The 17180-nt window shown below is 36.3% G+C and overlaps 1 protein-coding gene across 1 annotated transcript in view; it reads left to right on the forward strand.

Moving 5' to 3' along the window:
* The first annotated feature begins 369 nt into the window (after positions 1 to 369).
* INPP5F (inositol polyphosphate-5-phosphatase F) overlaps positions 370 to 17180 on the forward strand; it is a 48407-nt gene continuing 31596 nt past the window's right edge. The window contains exons 1-4 of the mRNA XM_039325760.1: positions 370 to 618; positions 9446 to 9526; positions 16068 to 16204; positions 16942 to 17070. Of these exons, the coding sequence (XP_039181694.1) occupies positions 522 to 618; positions 9446 to 9526; positions 16068 to 16204; positions 16942 to 17070 (444 nt within the window). The 5' untranslated portion in view covers positions 370 to 521. The remainder of the gene's footprint in view (positions 619 to 9445; positions 9527 to 16067; positions 16205 to 16941; positions 17071 to 17180) is intronic.

Genomic DNA, 17180 nt, shown 5'->3' on the forward strand with positions numbered 1-17180 from the left:
TTAAGTTGAGGACAACCCTTAACCCAACTCACAGGGCTGATGTTCTGAGGAAAAATAAAACAAGGCAGCTCTACACACGCTGCCTTAAGCTCCTCAAAGGAAAACGGATATTAACTTAAGCCCATTAATCAATCAACCAAGACGCGGAAATAGATTGATTTATTTCGCCCCCCCCTTCCCTTAACGTGAAGCTGCGCGGCGAGTAAGGAGCCACTTTCTCTTTAAACGAAAAAAAAGGAGGGGGAAGGGAAGCCTGAGGTCACGTGTCCGCCGGTATGCGTGCGCCGGAACCCATCCGGTCGGAGCACAACCAAGCTCCGCGGCGGAGGCTGTTGCGCGCGTCTCCGCGGCTCTTCCCGGAATAGCCGCCCTTGAGAGGGTTGGGTCGTGCCGGGTTTCGGCGGCGGAGGGCAGGTCCGGTTGGGTTTGGCTGCCGCTTGTTCGGCAGTGGCTTCCTAAGCGCAGCGGTGCTCTCTCTCCTTGCCTTTGCTTCCTCCCTCCCTTCCATTGGCTGCCCCGCCATGGAGCTTTTCCAAGCGAAGGATCACTACATTTTGCAACAGGAGAACCGGGCGCTCTGGTGTAGCCGCACCGACGGCAGCCTACAGCTCCGACCCGGTGAGTTCGTCCGCAGCCGGTGGCCGGACCGAGCAACCGCCCCTGGGGAAAGGAGAGCGGGGAGCGGGAGCAAGAACACTTCGGTGGTTAAACCTGGCGTCGGCGGGACTTTGCCGGTTCCGAGAAGGAGTAGAAAGAGCTCGGGAGGGGGGGGGTAATACAGAATAGCTGGAAGGAGGGGAAGGGCACCTGCTGAGGGGCTGAAGGGAGGTGCGGTTCTCGGGTTGCCGAGAGGGAGGGACGGCGGGCAGTTGATCCACTGACTGGGCGAAGGAGTGCACGTTGGCTCACCTGGAGGTGTTCCGTGTTATCTGGAGGGGGAAGAGGAGGGGAGGGGGAGTCTGGTGAGAAGTGCTGATCTGCAAATAGAGGAGGGGGCAAGTCCTCTTCGCTTCCCCTGAAGTGGAGAAATGAGCACATACGGGATGTTCAGGAGAGGCCATGTTCAGTCCTGAAGGGGGTTCTTTAAATACCTGAAGTATTTTACAGAGTGAACCAGTAAAGGGCCTTGTGGTACGCTGGATCTTCTTGAGGAAGATGGGGCACTTTTTTATCCTTACCTAATACCTTTTCTCAGGATGGTAATATTGCCCTATTCTGGCCTGCCTTTTTCTAGTGTGGGCTGTGATCTCCTCCTGTCCAATATTTCTGGGCTTGTTGTACTTGACCTTTAGATAGATAAAGCAGGGGGTTTTGTTGGTTTACTGTGGATATATGAAATGGCCTATTTGAAATATTGGTATATGGATTTTTTTTCTCTTCCTCTGTTTTAATGTTTGAATTGTAACAGTTTATTTCAGTCACAGGAATAAAGTTGAGACATGGTTTAATGAATGTAATGTTACATCAAATTGTCAGTTTGGCTTAGCAATAATCAGTTGGATATATATGTAAGAGATTTTGTATGCCATTTGGAAAAGAGATCTGGGGGGGGGGTATACTTGTAGCAGAGATGAAGTGCTACCCACCTGTTCTTGGGTATGCTATACCATCATAGAATTCTCATTGTTAAATTGCTAAATTCTGCATTTACTGTCCTTCTTTTTATTGCCAGATGGTAGTGTGTTGCTTGTGTAACTGTAATGTGTCACTGTAAGCAGTTTTAAGTAAAATCCTGTTTTTTTCTTGACATCATAAGCAGATGGGAATACGTTTATCAATCAAAGTGATGTGGAAGTAAGTTTTGAAAGATGGCTGATCCATGTATTCTTCCTATGTGGGTCAAAGCAGGATTGAAACCTGGGGGAGATGCCCAGTAAAATAGAAGAACTGGTTCACTCGAAAGCCAGAAACTGTCTCCTGTGATTATCAGTTCTGCTGCTTTAGTTGGAGCTATTCAGCTTTTTGCGGGCCTGGGGGTTTTGAAAGAGTAATTGCTTTTCATTTGCTTCCCAACTTCCCCCACTCCTGATCAGCTATTGGCAGGCTGGGGGTGGGAGCCTGCTGGTTTTTTAAATACTTGTTTCTCCCACTTTACCAGTTAGCTTCCCTGTATAATCATATGTGAAGATGGAGCCAGATATGCTGCCTAAAATGGTCAGATAAGAGACAGGATAGTCTACATAATTTCTTAGGTTGTAAAGGAGATGGGAAGAATTGTATAATAAAGTAGAATTAACTCATCTGACCATGTTTTCTTTCTGGCCTGCCTGGTAAAGCTGACATCCAGGCTGATGATCAGCTGTGGTTCCCCCCCCCCTTCACTGGCCAGATTGGGGGAATTACCCTATAAAATGGGAGTGGGTGCTCCACTGCACTTTGCATCTCCCCGTGGCTGTGATCAACTCTTCTGCAGGCTTCTTTACACAACAAAGTTGGTGCTCATCCATTGGTAAGCTGACACAGCCAGAGCAGTTAACCTACTTACAGTCATACAGAGAGTAAAATTATTAAGTGTTGATGAACAGTATGAAGTTCTAAAAATATGTTCATTTAGGAGCATTATGGTGATTTTAGTAGACTAGTGGCAAGATCCTTTACAGAATCAGAGGTAGGTACGCTTCTGGAAAATGAAGTAGCCACATAGTTAATTATTGTACTTTAGGGATGAAGTTGGTTAAAGAAATTGACACACAGTAAAGTGGGAAGATAAAGTCTTCAGCTAAGCCTTGAATGGGTTATTTCATTTTTCATGTTTTTTAAAAAGTTCTCATCATACAAGTATGCAGTTGTGTTTTAACATTTTATCTCTGTTATAATTCAGATAGGTGAGACCTATCAGTCTTGTGATTTGAAGAAGTGCCAACAATGGATTGCTGATACGCCCTACAAAGAGATCTTTGACTGCTGCTTTGCTGCTCTTTTTCTGAGCTGGCTATTGTGAGCTGGTTTCTGAACATTTTAGGAAGAATCATAACTATATTGTCTGTGACAGATTTGACTAAGCATTGAATTCCTGCTGATTGCGCAGAGTTATAAGTAAGAGAGTGAAACATATTGAAATGACAATATGCTTGTTCTTTTATTATCCTTCTTTGGAGATATTTTTTTGCTTCAATGACAATCTGTTCACATGTTCTACTTATTTTTGAGTTTAGAGTTTGTGCTAATGAAGTAAAAAAAAGTGAAAGCTAAAATGGTTGGTTTTGTTTATTTGTGGCATTATGTAGCAAAGTTTGCTGTAATGTCGGCATAGTTTTTCAAACTGTAAGCAGTTTAACAATGATTGCCAAATTTGCCACTCATATAGAAGCAATCCTCAACTTACAGCAGTTTGTTTAGTGACAGTTCAAAGTTAAAACAGCTCTGAAAAAAGTGACCATTTCCCACACTCATGACTGTTATAGCATCCCCATGGTTATGTAATCAAAATTTGGATGCTTGGCAACTGAGTCGTATTTATGATGGTTGCAGTGTCCTGGGATCATGTGATCAGCTTTTGCGATCCTCTGACAAACAAAGTCAATGGGGAAGCCAGATTCACTTAACCATGTTAATAACTGCAATAATAAACAACTACAATGATTCATTCATCACCTGTGGCAAGAAAGGTCATAAAATGGGGCAAAACTCACTTTAAAATTGTCTTAGCAACATAAATTTTGGGCTCAGTTATGGTCATAAGTCAAGGATTACCTGTAATTCATCCACAACAATTTTAAGTTGATATATTGGGGTATATATTTGTTATTTTTTTCCCAATATGGCATTACAGGATTGTCTAATTATATTTGAGAAATCACTGTGAAATTCATGCATTTGCTAGAATTTTGAATGTATCTTGAAGACTGAATTTTTAAATTCTGTAATAAGAATTAGGTTGTAATTATCTTTGAAGAAAATACAGCATTAGGAAGATGGTTTGACCTTCTTTGGTCTTGGAAGGATTTTCTTTGATACATTACTGATTTTGGAGATACTTGAAAAGCAGCAGACTCTTTTGATTTTTTTTTCAGTATTTTCAATAGCACATCTAGGTTTTCTTTAGAATTTCAAATTGCTTAGGGATCCTCTTTCCCTTTGGTTTCATTTTGGAATCCCTTTGATTGTCTTTTTAAAAAAGTGTCTGAAAATGTGGAAAGCTATGTTACATTGAAACAGGTAATTTGTGTAATTATTTGCCTTTTGTGTTTCTATTTTCAAGTATATCTTCACTACTGGCAACTACATGGACAAATCCATATACTGTAGTTTTTTAGCATCCTTTTCAGAAATGGTAACTGACCTGAAAATGTCCAGTTGGCTTAGTGCCTAGGCAAGACTAGAATTCATAGTCTTCCAGTTTCTAGCCCTATGTCTTTAACCTTAAGTCCAAAGTAGCTTTCACTTTGCCAGTAGCTGAAATTAAATCAGATCCATTTTCCTTACTTCTTCCTACTTATCTTTGTCTATTGATCAAATGTGATCCATAATTTGAAAAAAAGGGTACTCCTACCATAGGTCATCATGCTGTAGTCAGTTTATCTTACAGTCATGAAGTGAAACATTTAAAACTAGATGATTATGAGTTCTCTTATGATTCCCATTTATTACATACAATTGTAATTACTCTATTCTCTATCAATCATTTCTGTGCCAAATACCCAAGACTATATCCAACCAACAATTGATTAATTTTTAAGTTACATATAATTTGGTCTGAAACATTCATATTGAAATGTGTATCTTGTTCTACCAATGTCTATTCTTTACTTGGGTGCTTAAAAATGTAAAGAAATAAAACTGAGAAATACAAACCAGAAAAAGAAAATGCAGTAAAAACTGCTGCTATAATAGTTAAAATAGTTTTATGTAAAATATATTTGCTGTAAAACAAATGTTTATTTGAATAAGATGTTTATTAACACAATACAGAACTCTTAATTAATTTCTTGGTATTGTTTTAGGTTGTTCTTTTTTGTTGTGGGAAGATTTTCCTGCATTTTTCTGTTTCCCCTTCCCCAATACTCACATTTTGAAGTTTAACTTAGATAACATTATAAGGGTTTGATTTAAAAATACCATAGAGTTGGATTACTGTAATTTCAGATAGTGAAGTGGACAAAGAGACTGGTACTAGTTTCTGAATGCTTCTGTATAATTGAATTGTGAAATATGATATTCCCTTTTGGTTTTAGTTTAAAATAAGCTACAGTAGTTTGTTTGAAGTGTGCATGGTAAAAGCTGTAAAGAAAGAAGCTACTGTAACTATGTGTAAGGCTATCTTTGTAATTAAGAAAATCTGTGTTAAGTGGATTAAGTGAGTTTTCAGAGCTGTTTTTGTGCATTTATTTTTGTTGGAGATTCATTTCCTAGGTTGAACAATTATATATCTTTTATAATGTAGTTTGTTCCTGGGTTTTGAATTAAGTAAAAATATCTTTGTTAATCTTAGTCAACGTTAGACATAAGTGTCAAAAGAGCAACTTGTAGAAATTTCTAATAAGGAATCTTAAAATCTGAACTTGGAAGGTAATCCATTTTTATGATTTGCATTTTAAAGTGGTGAATATTAGGTAGCCCATTTTCTCTTTCTAAAAATTTCTTGTCTCTGTTGTACCTCCCCATGGGTTTTCTGGACCTGCTTCAGAAAGATCAACAAGGAACTCAACAAAATCTTTCATCCTGTCCTCTTTAGTATAGTGATAAAATTTGTGTTTGATGCTACAACTGTTATATGGATTCATAATTGGCTGAATGACCTCAGCTATAGTATAACTAACGGCTCTGCATTAGCTGAATACCACTGAATAGGGCGCTAAGGGTTTCTTCCTTTGTTGTTCAACATTTGTGTTTCAGTCATTTATATGCCTTCTAATTCCCAACAACTCTAGGCAATTTACAAATAGTTTAAAATGTTTTTTAAAAAAATAAGAGTACAAAAATACAAACAAGATGGCAAAGAAAATAAACCTGGATGGGAACAAAGGAAGAAAGGTAGCATAAATTGTCCCTGTGAAATGGCTGGGTGCCTTGTCTTAAGGGCCCTTCAAAATATCACTGGGTAGGGGACATTTGAATCTTGAGGTGAATCTCTTTCCAGAAGTCAAGCACTGTTGCAAAGAATGTGTCTTCCTGGGTCCTAAAACATGGTATTGTTTAATTGTTGGAACTCAGAATGTGTCAATCCTGCCAAGCAGATATTATGGGAGATTGGTGGCTCCTCAATAACCAAGTTCTCTGTCATGTTGGGTTTTATAAGTAATGGCCAGCTCCTTGAATTCACACAGAAGCAAAGTGTCAGTCAAAGCAGGTATCACACTCCTAAACCATTAAAGGGAAAGGGAAGGTTGGACACTGGTTGATAGATATTGAAGACTGTTGGATCTAATGGTGGGCTCTTGAGAAATATACCACCACCTCTTTTAAGACAGACAGACAGACAGACAGACAGACAGACAGACAGACAGACAGACAGACAGACACACACACACACACACGTCAGAGAGACCAACATTACATCATGAACCCTACTGCAGGTGACCTTCTTGGCTGCTATCATGAGCTAGAAAGCACCCAGATCCAGTGAACAAATGACAATATAAGGAGCCCTGGCCACTTCCTCAGGAATTACCAGCATAAACCCATCCCAGATCACAGCACCAGACTATACCTCAGTCAGTCTGGCCTGACACAATCAGAGTTCAAGGCAGAGTGACTTTATCTTACAGCCAGCCAGAATAATCTAAAAAATGCCTCAGATGTTCTGGATGGGGCTCTCCTTACCCAGTAGGACTGGGCTATCCTAAACAGTTTTGCTGGATGATTATTAGCAGATGCAGTAAGAGTGGAGAAATGTTGACATTTTGCCATCCTCATTGCGATGAGGTAATCCCGGATATGGCTCTTATAATTGCCTGGTCAAATTCACTTTGAGTTTTCCTCCAATTGCAGAAGACTTCCTCCTCCTGGCATCTTTCTAGCATTTCATTTCCCAGAGCTGCTGGTAAACTAGTTGTACTTGAATTGGCATACATAGGTCACTTAGAATGATACAATCCAAGGCCCCACCCATCTATTCCAGGCAGCCACTTTATCAGATCCTACAACAAATAGGGGTTGGACGAGGTAATCTCTGATCATAATTTCCAGAAGTAAGATTCTATGATCTCTCTGGCTGTGATGTATTGTAAGAAAATGTTTTCTTGTCTTATTATGTATCATATTCATGATATTGACATACTAACTTTTACATACCAGCTTTGAGAAATCTGGTAGAACTAGCAAAGTGCCAGGAGGAGAACAACAATTTAAAAGGAAGAAAAAGGAGATACAGAGAGTTATATATCAGTCAGTCTGACAATGCTATTTGGGAAGATTCTTAAGTAAATTATAAAATGATTGATTGAAAGCATCTTGAAAACATTCTGTTAATTATTAGAAGTCAGCATGAATAATTCTTGAGAAACAAATGTCTTGCTTTCTGATAAGGCAATTTCCTTACTTAGCTGTGAAAATAATAGACATAGTTGATTTGTTAATGTTAATGTACATCATATAATGCTCTGATTAGCAAACTAGTTAAAGGACTGCATGATATGAAAATTAAGAGGATATATAACAGATGAAAATTATATTCCAAGAAAGGTCCCTTTAAACTGGAGTGAAATATTGAGATGCATTTAGCTATCCCTATTTTTAAATATTTTTTATTAATAGCTGCAAAGTAAAAGGGAAGAGAACGTGTGTTAGATTTTCAAGTTTCACAAAACTCTAGATGGAAATCAAGTTCAAAATACCTTTGAGAAGTTAGAGAAAGGGCTTAAACAACAGAATAAAATTAACAAAGGCAATCAGGGTTCTTAGGAAATTATGTATAAGAAGGGGTTTGGGAAAATTTGTTTCATTAATAGTACTTGTGAAAAAAATGGGAATATTAGCTGATTACAAACTGAATATGTGTCAACAGCATGATGTGGCTATAAAATAATCAAGTGCAGTTTTTGGCTTTATCAACAGGAGCACTGTTTCCAAACAGCTCAATTTTACAGCATTCTAGTTTGGACAGACTTCATCATAAGCATTGTGTTTAGTTGTGGGGATCATACTTCATGAAAAATTTGGAGAACTTGAAACAAATTCAGAAAAAGGCAATGAAGATGATCAGGGGATTAGTAATTAAGTCCTATAGAATGAAATGAAAGAATGTTTAGCCTTGAAATAGAGGTACGAAGGAAAGATATCATTCCTCAGTTATCTGAATAACATGGAAAAATGTATTTAAGTTATGAGAAGACAGTGAATATTAGAAAAAAAACCTTCTTGGCAGGTAGGAAAAGTTTGACAGTAGAGCCAATTACCCAGAGAGTTAGTTGGATCTCTGCCACTGGAGGGGTTCAAGCAGAGGTTAAAGAGTTTTACAGACATCTGTCTGTGTTGTTGGATTTCTGTAGTGGGCAGGATATTAGATCTGGTAGCATCTTTTATTTCTATAATTCAATAATTCTCAAGATCTGCTTGTTTAAGCTGATAATAACTATTGATTTTATTTAGATTCTCTAAAGTATTGCTTTTCTTGTTTTTTCCTCTGATGTTCCCTTTTCCCAATAAAATGCACTTCTATTTCTAGAGTTTGGCATCAGTGGTTTTAAAGAATATTTAATTAAAACTACAAAAGTATATTGATAAAAATTAAGAGAAGCTTTGCCAATTGAGTATTGTATCATCATGTATTGAGTTCCTTGGAGTCACCTGAAGTAGGAATTCAAAACTCAAAATCACCTACTTTTATGTTTTCTGCTAGCAATCCTAAATATGTTAGGTGGTAAGAATTCTTCTTGTGCCATAACCGTTATCAGACATTGGCGATCATGTTGGCGATCCTGTTTTTATCAGCAGCAGCACGAAAAAGTGCTGCTGAGTTTTGTCCAAACCAGTCCCTTAGATTTTGAAGCCATTGCCAGAACTTTTATAGATGAACTAAAACTTGTTGGCTCTCCAAGTATCTTATTTTGTTTAATATTACGTAGAAATGGCTGAGTTCCATCTTTATTCTGAAGAAGTCATCCTAGCCAGAAAACAGCTATGTACCTTTCCTCATAACAGAATTAGGAAAGAATGAATATATTTTCTTATTATGAAATTGGACTTCTCAAAGAATTAATCCTACTTTGATTAAGAACCACCATCTTTTTGGTAAAGGGACATGGATACTTTTGAATTTGTCTTTCTAAAGTCTTGGCTATGGGGAAAAAAATCAAACTTAATTTTAGTCAGGGTATTAGATCAAGAAATATATAATGTTTTCTTAAAAGAAATTTTCTTAACTAAATGGAGTAATTTGTATCTAGTGTGTTTACACCATCATCTTGCCTAATAGAAACCCAGTTTTTGCAGATAAATAAGTGTATATTTGAATTATATGGATAAGATAGTTTATGTATGTAACTCATCTCTTTTTCCTCTACAGCTACTGATCTTCTTTTGGCTTGGAATCCAATTTGTCTGGGTTTGATTGAGGGAATTATTGGCAAAATTCAACTTCATACAGGTACGTACAATAAAATTTTTGTACAGCCTGAAGAAATAATTAAAATAATGTTCAATTTGTTATGCCTGTTGGGATAGGAACCTCCACTCTAAAATTACCTATGACTGACAAAATATATCTGATCTTTGCCAATGCTTCTATCAATGTAATGTGTCACTTTTTTGTTGAATTAATAAAGAATTGGAAAGCACATAGCTGTCTCAAACCTGCCATACTTCTTGATGAAGTGTTTTCGTGATTTATCAAATGATGTTAGGAAAGAAAAATATATACATATGAATGAAATATATACACATTCACGAACGTATTAATAAAATATTGAAATGGTTAGTAATGTATGTGATATATTAGTAATATGTGGCTGTAAAAATGAGAATTCTTGTAACTGTAAACTTAGTTTGGGATTATAAATAAAACTGCTGAGTTGAACATTCTGGAAGAAGCATGGAAATATCACCAATATTATATCAAAAGGCATCATTTTGGAGAGCAGATTATAATTGGGCTCTACAAAGCCTGTAAAAGAGATGCCTTACAGAACATGTTATTGTCAGTGTAGTACTTTTTCTTGAGAGCTTTATAACTTTGAAGGCTGTTCCTGGCTTTCTGCTCTATGTTTATATACACATTCTTTGCTAGTAATCATAACAGCAGTGTCTGGATATGCACATACATGCAGAGGTGCTTTGGGGACAACTTTTGAAACTCTGGTATGATACTCCAAAGGATAATACTTGCTTTCATGCTCTGAAGAAAGGTGCTTCATTTGTGCTAGCATGTTTTATAAATCACTTTTTTTCCAAATGGTTTGCATTATCCTAGTTACTACAATTTATTAAAGATTTCCTTCTCTTAAGTGGTTTCATGTGCTTATGCTACTGTAAAAGCTAGACAAGTTCTCTATGGAAGTGGCCCCCAATCTTTTGGGCTCCAAGGACCAGTTCCGTGGAAAGGTTTTTCTGCTGACTGGAGGGGCATGGTTTTGCGAACTGCCTGCATCCCTCGGATGGGGCTTCACTTGTTTCTGCAACCCGGTTTCTGGCATGCTGCGGACTGGGGCTGATCCACAGACTGGGGTTGGGGACCCCTGGTCTATGGAGATTCTCAATCAACCAAAGATGCATTTTTTACTCCAAAGGCAACTGAAAAGAAAGTCCAATTGCCTTTGGGGAGGGGGGAAGTATCTTTGGTTGCTGGACAGGTTGTTCTTCACTAAAAGAGATAAAAAAGTACTGTATGCACACCTTAAATATTTCAGAAGTGAGGTCAGCCTGCTTTAGATTCTCTTGGCTTGTCCTCAGGCTTTCTTTACTTTATTTTTAATAATACTTAGGCAAGCAATATCTCTTATGAGTTGGTTTGCGATTATTATAGATAAGTTAATAAAATTATTTCTCACAAGCTAATTTCAATAAAAGTGGTTTATACATTTTTACTTTCATTTGTCTGGCTTGTTCCAGTTTTTTGAGAGAAAGATAGTATGAGAAACTACCATATACTGTCACAATATGCTGCTTAAAGATGCTTTTTTTAGATCATCAAACTAGAGCTAATTTTTTTTTCTAGAACCTGTACATAGATTTTATAGTTTAGATTTTTATGTCCATAAAATATTGATTACCTATATTGATGCTATGAGGAAATAAGTTTAAATGAAACCTAAATTAGAAAGCTATAAGGAAAATAAGTATCGTGGATTATACCTAGAGAAGCAATATATGAATTTAAAACACTTCCCCCTTTTTTGGGATGTTTGTGTGAGGCACTCTCTCTCTCTCTCTCCCCCCACCCCCTCTCAAAATCTAGTGTAATGTTTCTGTTGCATCCTGCAAAAATCTAATGGGACTATATCTCTTTCTTAGAGATAATAGCGCCTGATTCAGAAAATGCAACAGGAGCTACTATTGACTGTTTTTGCAAGTCTATTTTGCAGAGATAGCTTAGTTTTCTGTGGCCTTAAACCGAGCAAGCTGTACTTTGTGAACATTTCCTCTGACAATTATGGGAGGAAAATCTATCCCACTTTTGTTTCTTCAACCTCTTTCTGAAAAAAGCTTAAGAGGATAGTGTTACTTCCTTTAGAATTTTAGAACAGCAAAGAATTGCTGCTGCTATTTTTATAAGTTCTAGTTCATAGGAAAAAAACTAGATTAAAGAAAGAGATGAAACTTTATTTTTAGATAAGTATGGTTTATTGTGAAATAACTGGAATGTAATAAAAAAGTTTATTGCTCAAAGATCTGTCAGAATCCCCAGGAGTTTCTGCTAATGGAAAAGTAGGACTGTAGTTGAGAGATAGCATTGGGTACTACCGTGTTTTCCCCAAATAAGACAGGTCTTATTTTTTTTTTTTGCCTCTAAAAGAGGCACCAGGTCTTATTTTCAGGGGATGTCTTTTATACTCACCCCCTGCCTAGCCGGTCCACTTCTTCTAGCTGAAGGAGCAGCTTCATTCTGCAGCTGCATTTTGGCCTGCATTTTGCCGTCAGGCCTTTCCGGAAGGTCTCTGCAGCTGAGTACCAAGCTATGGATTCAATCCATAATGAATTCAATCCACAGCTCTGTTCTTGGCTGCAGTGGCCTGAAAAGGCCTGACTGAGAAATGCAGGCCTGGCTGCAGAAGATAACGGAGAAGAAATGGGCCAGCAAGGAGAGGTCTGGCTGTGAGGTAAGTGGGTGTGGGGCCCGTGGCTCATATTTACCCCCCCCTTGCCCTAGGCTTATTTTTGGGGTAGGGCTTATATTAGGCCCATCACCAAAAATCAAGCTAGGCCTTATTTTCTGGGTAGGCCTTACTTTCGGGGAAACATGGTATGCAAAGTAAGAATAATGTTACACTAGTTTATAGGGAAGTATATGAGAATCCTATGGAGTAGTCCAAAATATTTCTTGATATTTTAAAGATTTATTATGGAAATGTAATTGAGAGTTTGAAGCTTATTCTAGCAGCAGAAATGGAACTTTGTAGTTGTGTGAATATGTTTTAAAATAGTTCCTCAGAAATTCAGTTTTATTAATTTTTGCATATTTATGAGTTTAATTGTTTTGCTGTAAAAGTATTGTATTCAACTGAAAAGGAGACTATTTTTTCAAATAATTTACTTTCAAAATCAAATAAAAATTAAATACCTCACAAGTACCGTAACATGGTCACATTTTATTGAATATGTGAAGCTTTTGAATATTTTAAATATAGTAAATTTATTTATAATTAATAAATAATAGTAGTCTGTGTACTGTCCTATTCTAAATCTGTTTGAACAAACTACTTCTGAAAACATACTCATAGCTGTGTTTTTCCCTTCCTTTCTGGAGACAGATGAATAGAAGGGACTGCATTGTGATTGGATACAAAGAATATTTACTTGGAACATTAGAGATAAAAAAGGGTTTTCATTTTTTTTGGCAGCAAAATTGTTTTCTAGATGCTGCAGATAAAATACAAAAACCAATTGTCAACACTGTCATTAAACTGTGTATATAAACAATTGCAGTATTAGTAACAGCTTGCTTTATCTTGCCTGGTATGGGGTTTGCTTCTGTTGTTGAAAGATGGGCATGTATTCTGGCTATTAGTCAAAACAAGAGAAATATCCACTGTGTTCTGAGGTGGGTGGGGCCGTAATACTTTTTGTTTGTTTCTTCCTGGCTGTAAATACTGCTTTTTCCCAGACCCAGCGTTATCCATAATCATGAGGAATATTTTCATTTACATTCAAATGAGTGCAACAAAGCAAGGTCCAAAACAGAAGAAGCTGGAGACATGCTCGAAGAAGATCCCATTGTTCTTTTAAGAACTTTCAATTTTAAGATCTTTATATACTTGAGGGAATGCCTGAATAAAGTGGTCCATGGGAGACAGCAAATAAATTAGTACAGAGCTCTCTAACTCCTGGTCTGTGGGATGCAGGCAGCATGTGAAACCACGCCCCCTCCGGTCCGTGGAGCCACGGAACTGGTCCCTGGTGCCCACAAGGTTGGGGATCGCTGGATTCAGGGCTTTTTTTTCTCATAGAACGCCCAGAACGGAGTTCTGGCACCTTTTTTGGATGGAACCTTGTAGGGTAGGCAAGGCGGGTTGTATGATGGGTGTGAGTTCCACCACTTTTTTTTTTTTAAAAAAGCACTGGCTGGATTAGTAGACTTGTTTTAATGTAACTTACGCCACTAAAGCTAGATCTTTCTTTTATTTGTGCAATGACCTTTCTGTTTTTTTAAAATCTTGCTTATACTTTGTTATATATTTTTAATCAGATAAGCATACTTATTTTCTTTATCTGCAAGAAAAAATATTTAACGTGGACTCCTCAAAATAGGGAAGTAAATAATTAAAAAAAGACAGAAAATTCTTTGAAATACCCATATATAATTATGTTTTTTTGTCTCCAAATGAAAACCAATCTTGGAGATCTTACCTTTCCAACACAAAGACACACCTGACCAGAAATGATACACTAGAAGAAAACAGCCACAACAACAAAATAGAATTGATATTTACTCATCAAAATATTGTCTGTAAAGATGAAAATCATTCTCCCTCTCACCAGATATAATGATCATTCTCTTTTCTCACACACAAACCACTGTGGTAAAGGAAATCATGCATAGAAATACCTCATCTTTTCTTCCGATTGAAATTAATTATGAAACCAATGTTACATAAGCGGAAGTCTGTTTGCATGATTGCATTTTCTTCACCTCACAGGAATTGCAAAGAATATACTTCTTCCAATCTCAACAGCAAATTTGAGAGCATATAGGTTGGTTTATAGATAGTGATGTCATAAAACATTTGTAAAGAAATAAACTCCTGGAGAATCTATTCCTTCTGTGAATGGAAGGGTTCTTTTCATCTGTGGAAGACACTGAGATTCAAGTTGCTTCCTTTTGAAAGATGTGATGAAACCATTTTTACCAATTCAGCTGCCCCCCCCCCCAATTTTCCAGTTTGAAACAGCTTGTCACAGGCTATAAGAAGCTTAAAGAGCAAGGGGGAATTATTCTTCCTGCAGGTTTTTTTTTCATTTGCTGTTAGAGTATTGCCTAAGTGGAGTTGTACCACTGTAACTATGGATATATGCTATTTGAGTTTTTTTAATTTTATTTAATTCTGTAGTTCTCTATTGGCTACTAAAATAAAGACACTATTGATACTGACCAGGGCAGTATAAATAATTATACTGCTATAAATAATAATTAGCATACAAATATTCTTTAAGTACGGTGTATTTTATTGTTTTATGAATGAAGCTGTAATTATATCAGTTATCCTGATTCTGTTTTGGGGCTTTATTACAATAATAGAATGCTACAATATCACTCCCTTTTAAAGTACTTGAAAAAAAGTAAATTGGAGGTATTTAACTCTGAATCTTCAGAAGAAATGTAATGCTCATTGGCATGCATTGTCATTAAATGTTATAGTCTGAAAAACATTCTGCCTTATTCTGCAAAAATTATTTTCATTGTTATATCCTTTTATTCAGTGGAAAATTCAAGGTAAGTAACAGTGATTAAGATGCAGAACAGAAACTAAAACATAACTGGAATCATCAATAAAAGATATGGCAAAAGAGCTATAGATAATGTTAGTCTCTTATGAGAATGTATGCGGTGGCCTGGAGATTATGCAGTAACCCTGATTTTACATTTCAATAAAAAAAACCCAACTCATCCTACCTGATGAATAAATTTCTATTTATTGGATTCAAATCTCATTTGTTTTGGGAGCTCAAATCAGTGCCACATATGGTGTCTCATTTTATCATACCCTGGATTAAGAATTACTGGTCATTACCCATTTACCCAACAAACAATATGGCCCCATAGGATTCACAGTCTAACATATTAACCTGATTAATAAGTTACTTAATAGTGTTATAAACCAGATTGTATATGCAGTGTTAACATGGTTAGGCAAGTGTCAGGACACAAGAAAAATAATTAGCTTGAATCTTAAATTAAAACTGAAAATTTTAAACAGTTTATTTTAAAAGCCTATTATTTGGCCATGGTAGTGAACTCTTTCTGCAAATAAAATTTATTATTATTTTTATTTTAACCACTATGTTCATTATTAGAAAAATCCCAAAAATCCTATCTGTTTTAGGAAGGAACAGATATTGGTTTTGTTATAGTGTAGGGGTGTCAAACTGCCGGCCCGTGGGTCGGATGCGTCACACCAAAACCGCACCCACCCCATTGCCGGCAATGGGAAAAAAGTCGCGATATGTCACGTGACATCATGAGTTTGACGCCCATATCCTAGTGAAAGAAAATATATTAGTATAATATATTCATATACTGGAATTAATATAATATAAATAAATATATTATTTGCAGGTTTTTTTCAAGGCCTTCAGGGCTCTGGGGGTCTGCAACCTTAATTCCATACCGAGAAGAGGCTTTTTCTCTTCAGTGTTAGGTTGTAATTTTGTCAGCTTGATCAAGAGAATATCTAAATTGAAAGGTTGCTATTCACTTGGTTAAAATTATAATTGAAATTTCTCTTTCCAAACTAATAGATTTGTATTTCGTATAGATTTGCCTTGGTGGTTGCTTCTAATTCGCCAAAAACTTGTTGTTGGCAAGCTTCCAGGAGATCACGATGTATGTAAAATTACAAAAATTGTCGCAATACCACTTTCTGAAGCAGAACCTCAGGATCTGGATTTTGAGGTAAGATGAAATCCCAGCAATTCATAAAAGAAGTGCTCCAACCAACTTACATGATTGGAATGATACCTAAGTGGAAATGAAAGTTATCATGATCAAATCAGGCAGCCATGCTGAATAATATTTTTTAGGTAAACATTTATAATGTGATCATTATTTGACCCAAAGGATAACTGGATAGTAAGTGGATGTAAACATTTCTTATCAAACATTTGGAACACTTCTTCCTTTCCATCTCTCAGTTGCTGTACTGTACTGCATTTATAACCTGTTCCTTCTCTGTGGTCATTTGCATTGTATCAGATATTTTTTTAATGGGATGTCTCTGCTATGATTAGATATACAAGTGACAATTAGTTTTGCCAAAAATCTTGTTTCAACAGAATTAAATCTTTGACAGTGATCTTTCTCAAGGTTAGAGAGTAGATGAAAAGGCTTTTCAAAATGTGGAATCTTCTAATTTTTAGCAGATATATTAGATAATTCTTTAGTGATAGTTAGAATGAATTCTATATAACTTTCCAGTTTTTTGCTATTTATTATCCTCATTTAATTGTAAGAATACAGAATATGAAAGGCAGTATATATTCAATAAATAAATAAAATTAAAAAATGTATTTGGTATCATGCAAATGTTAGCTTTTATTTAATTTTCTTAGAAAAATATTAATCTGTGAATGCATTTTATATAACTAATTATTTTATTAAGCATCTTTTTAACAAAATTTATTCTTTTTCAGCCCTGTAAAAAACATCATTTTGGAATATATAAAACAGATAAAATTACACAGTCTCCAGATGATTCTAAATTTCTGCTGAGAACCTTCACTCAGATAAAAACAAATGTTTCCTCTTCTAATAAAAAGAAGGTGATAATTATTTGTCAGATTTTAAAGAATTTTTGATGGTAGATGCTGTACAAACACTGCTCACATATGTATTTAATTTTGTATTTTTCTTCCAACTAGTAGATTAATAT

The sequence above is a fragment of the Crotalus tigris genome, unplaced genomic scaffold, assembly GCF_016545835.1.
Source record: "Crotalus tigris isolate CLP2741 ecotype Arizona unplaced genomic scaffold, ASM1654583v1 scf7180000017536.10889498, whole genome shotgun sequence".
NCBI classification, from domain to species: Eukaryota; Metazoa; Chordata; class Lepidosauria; order Squamata; family Viperidae; genus Crotalus; species Crotalus tigris.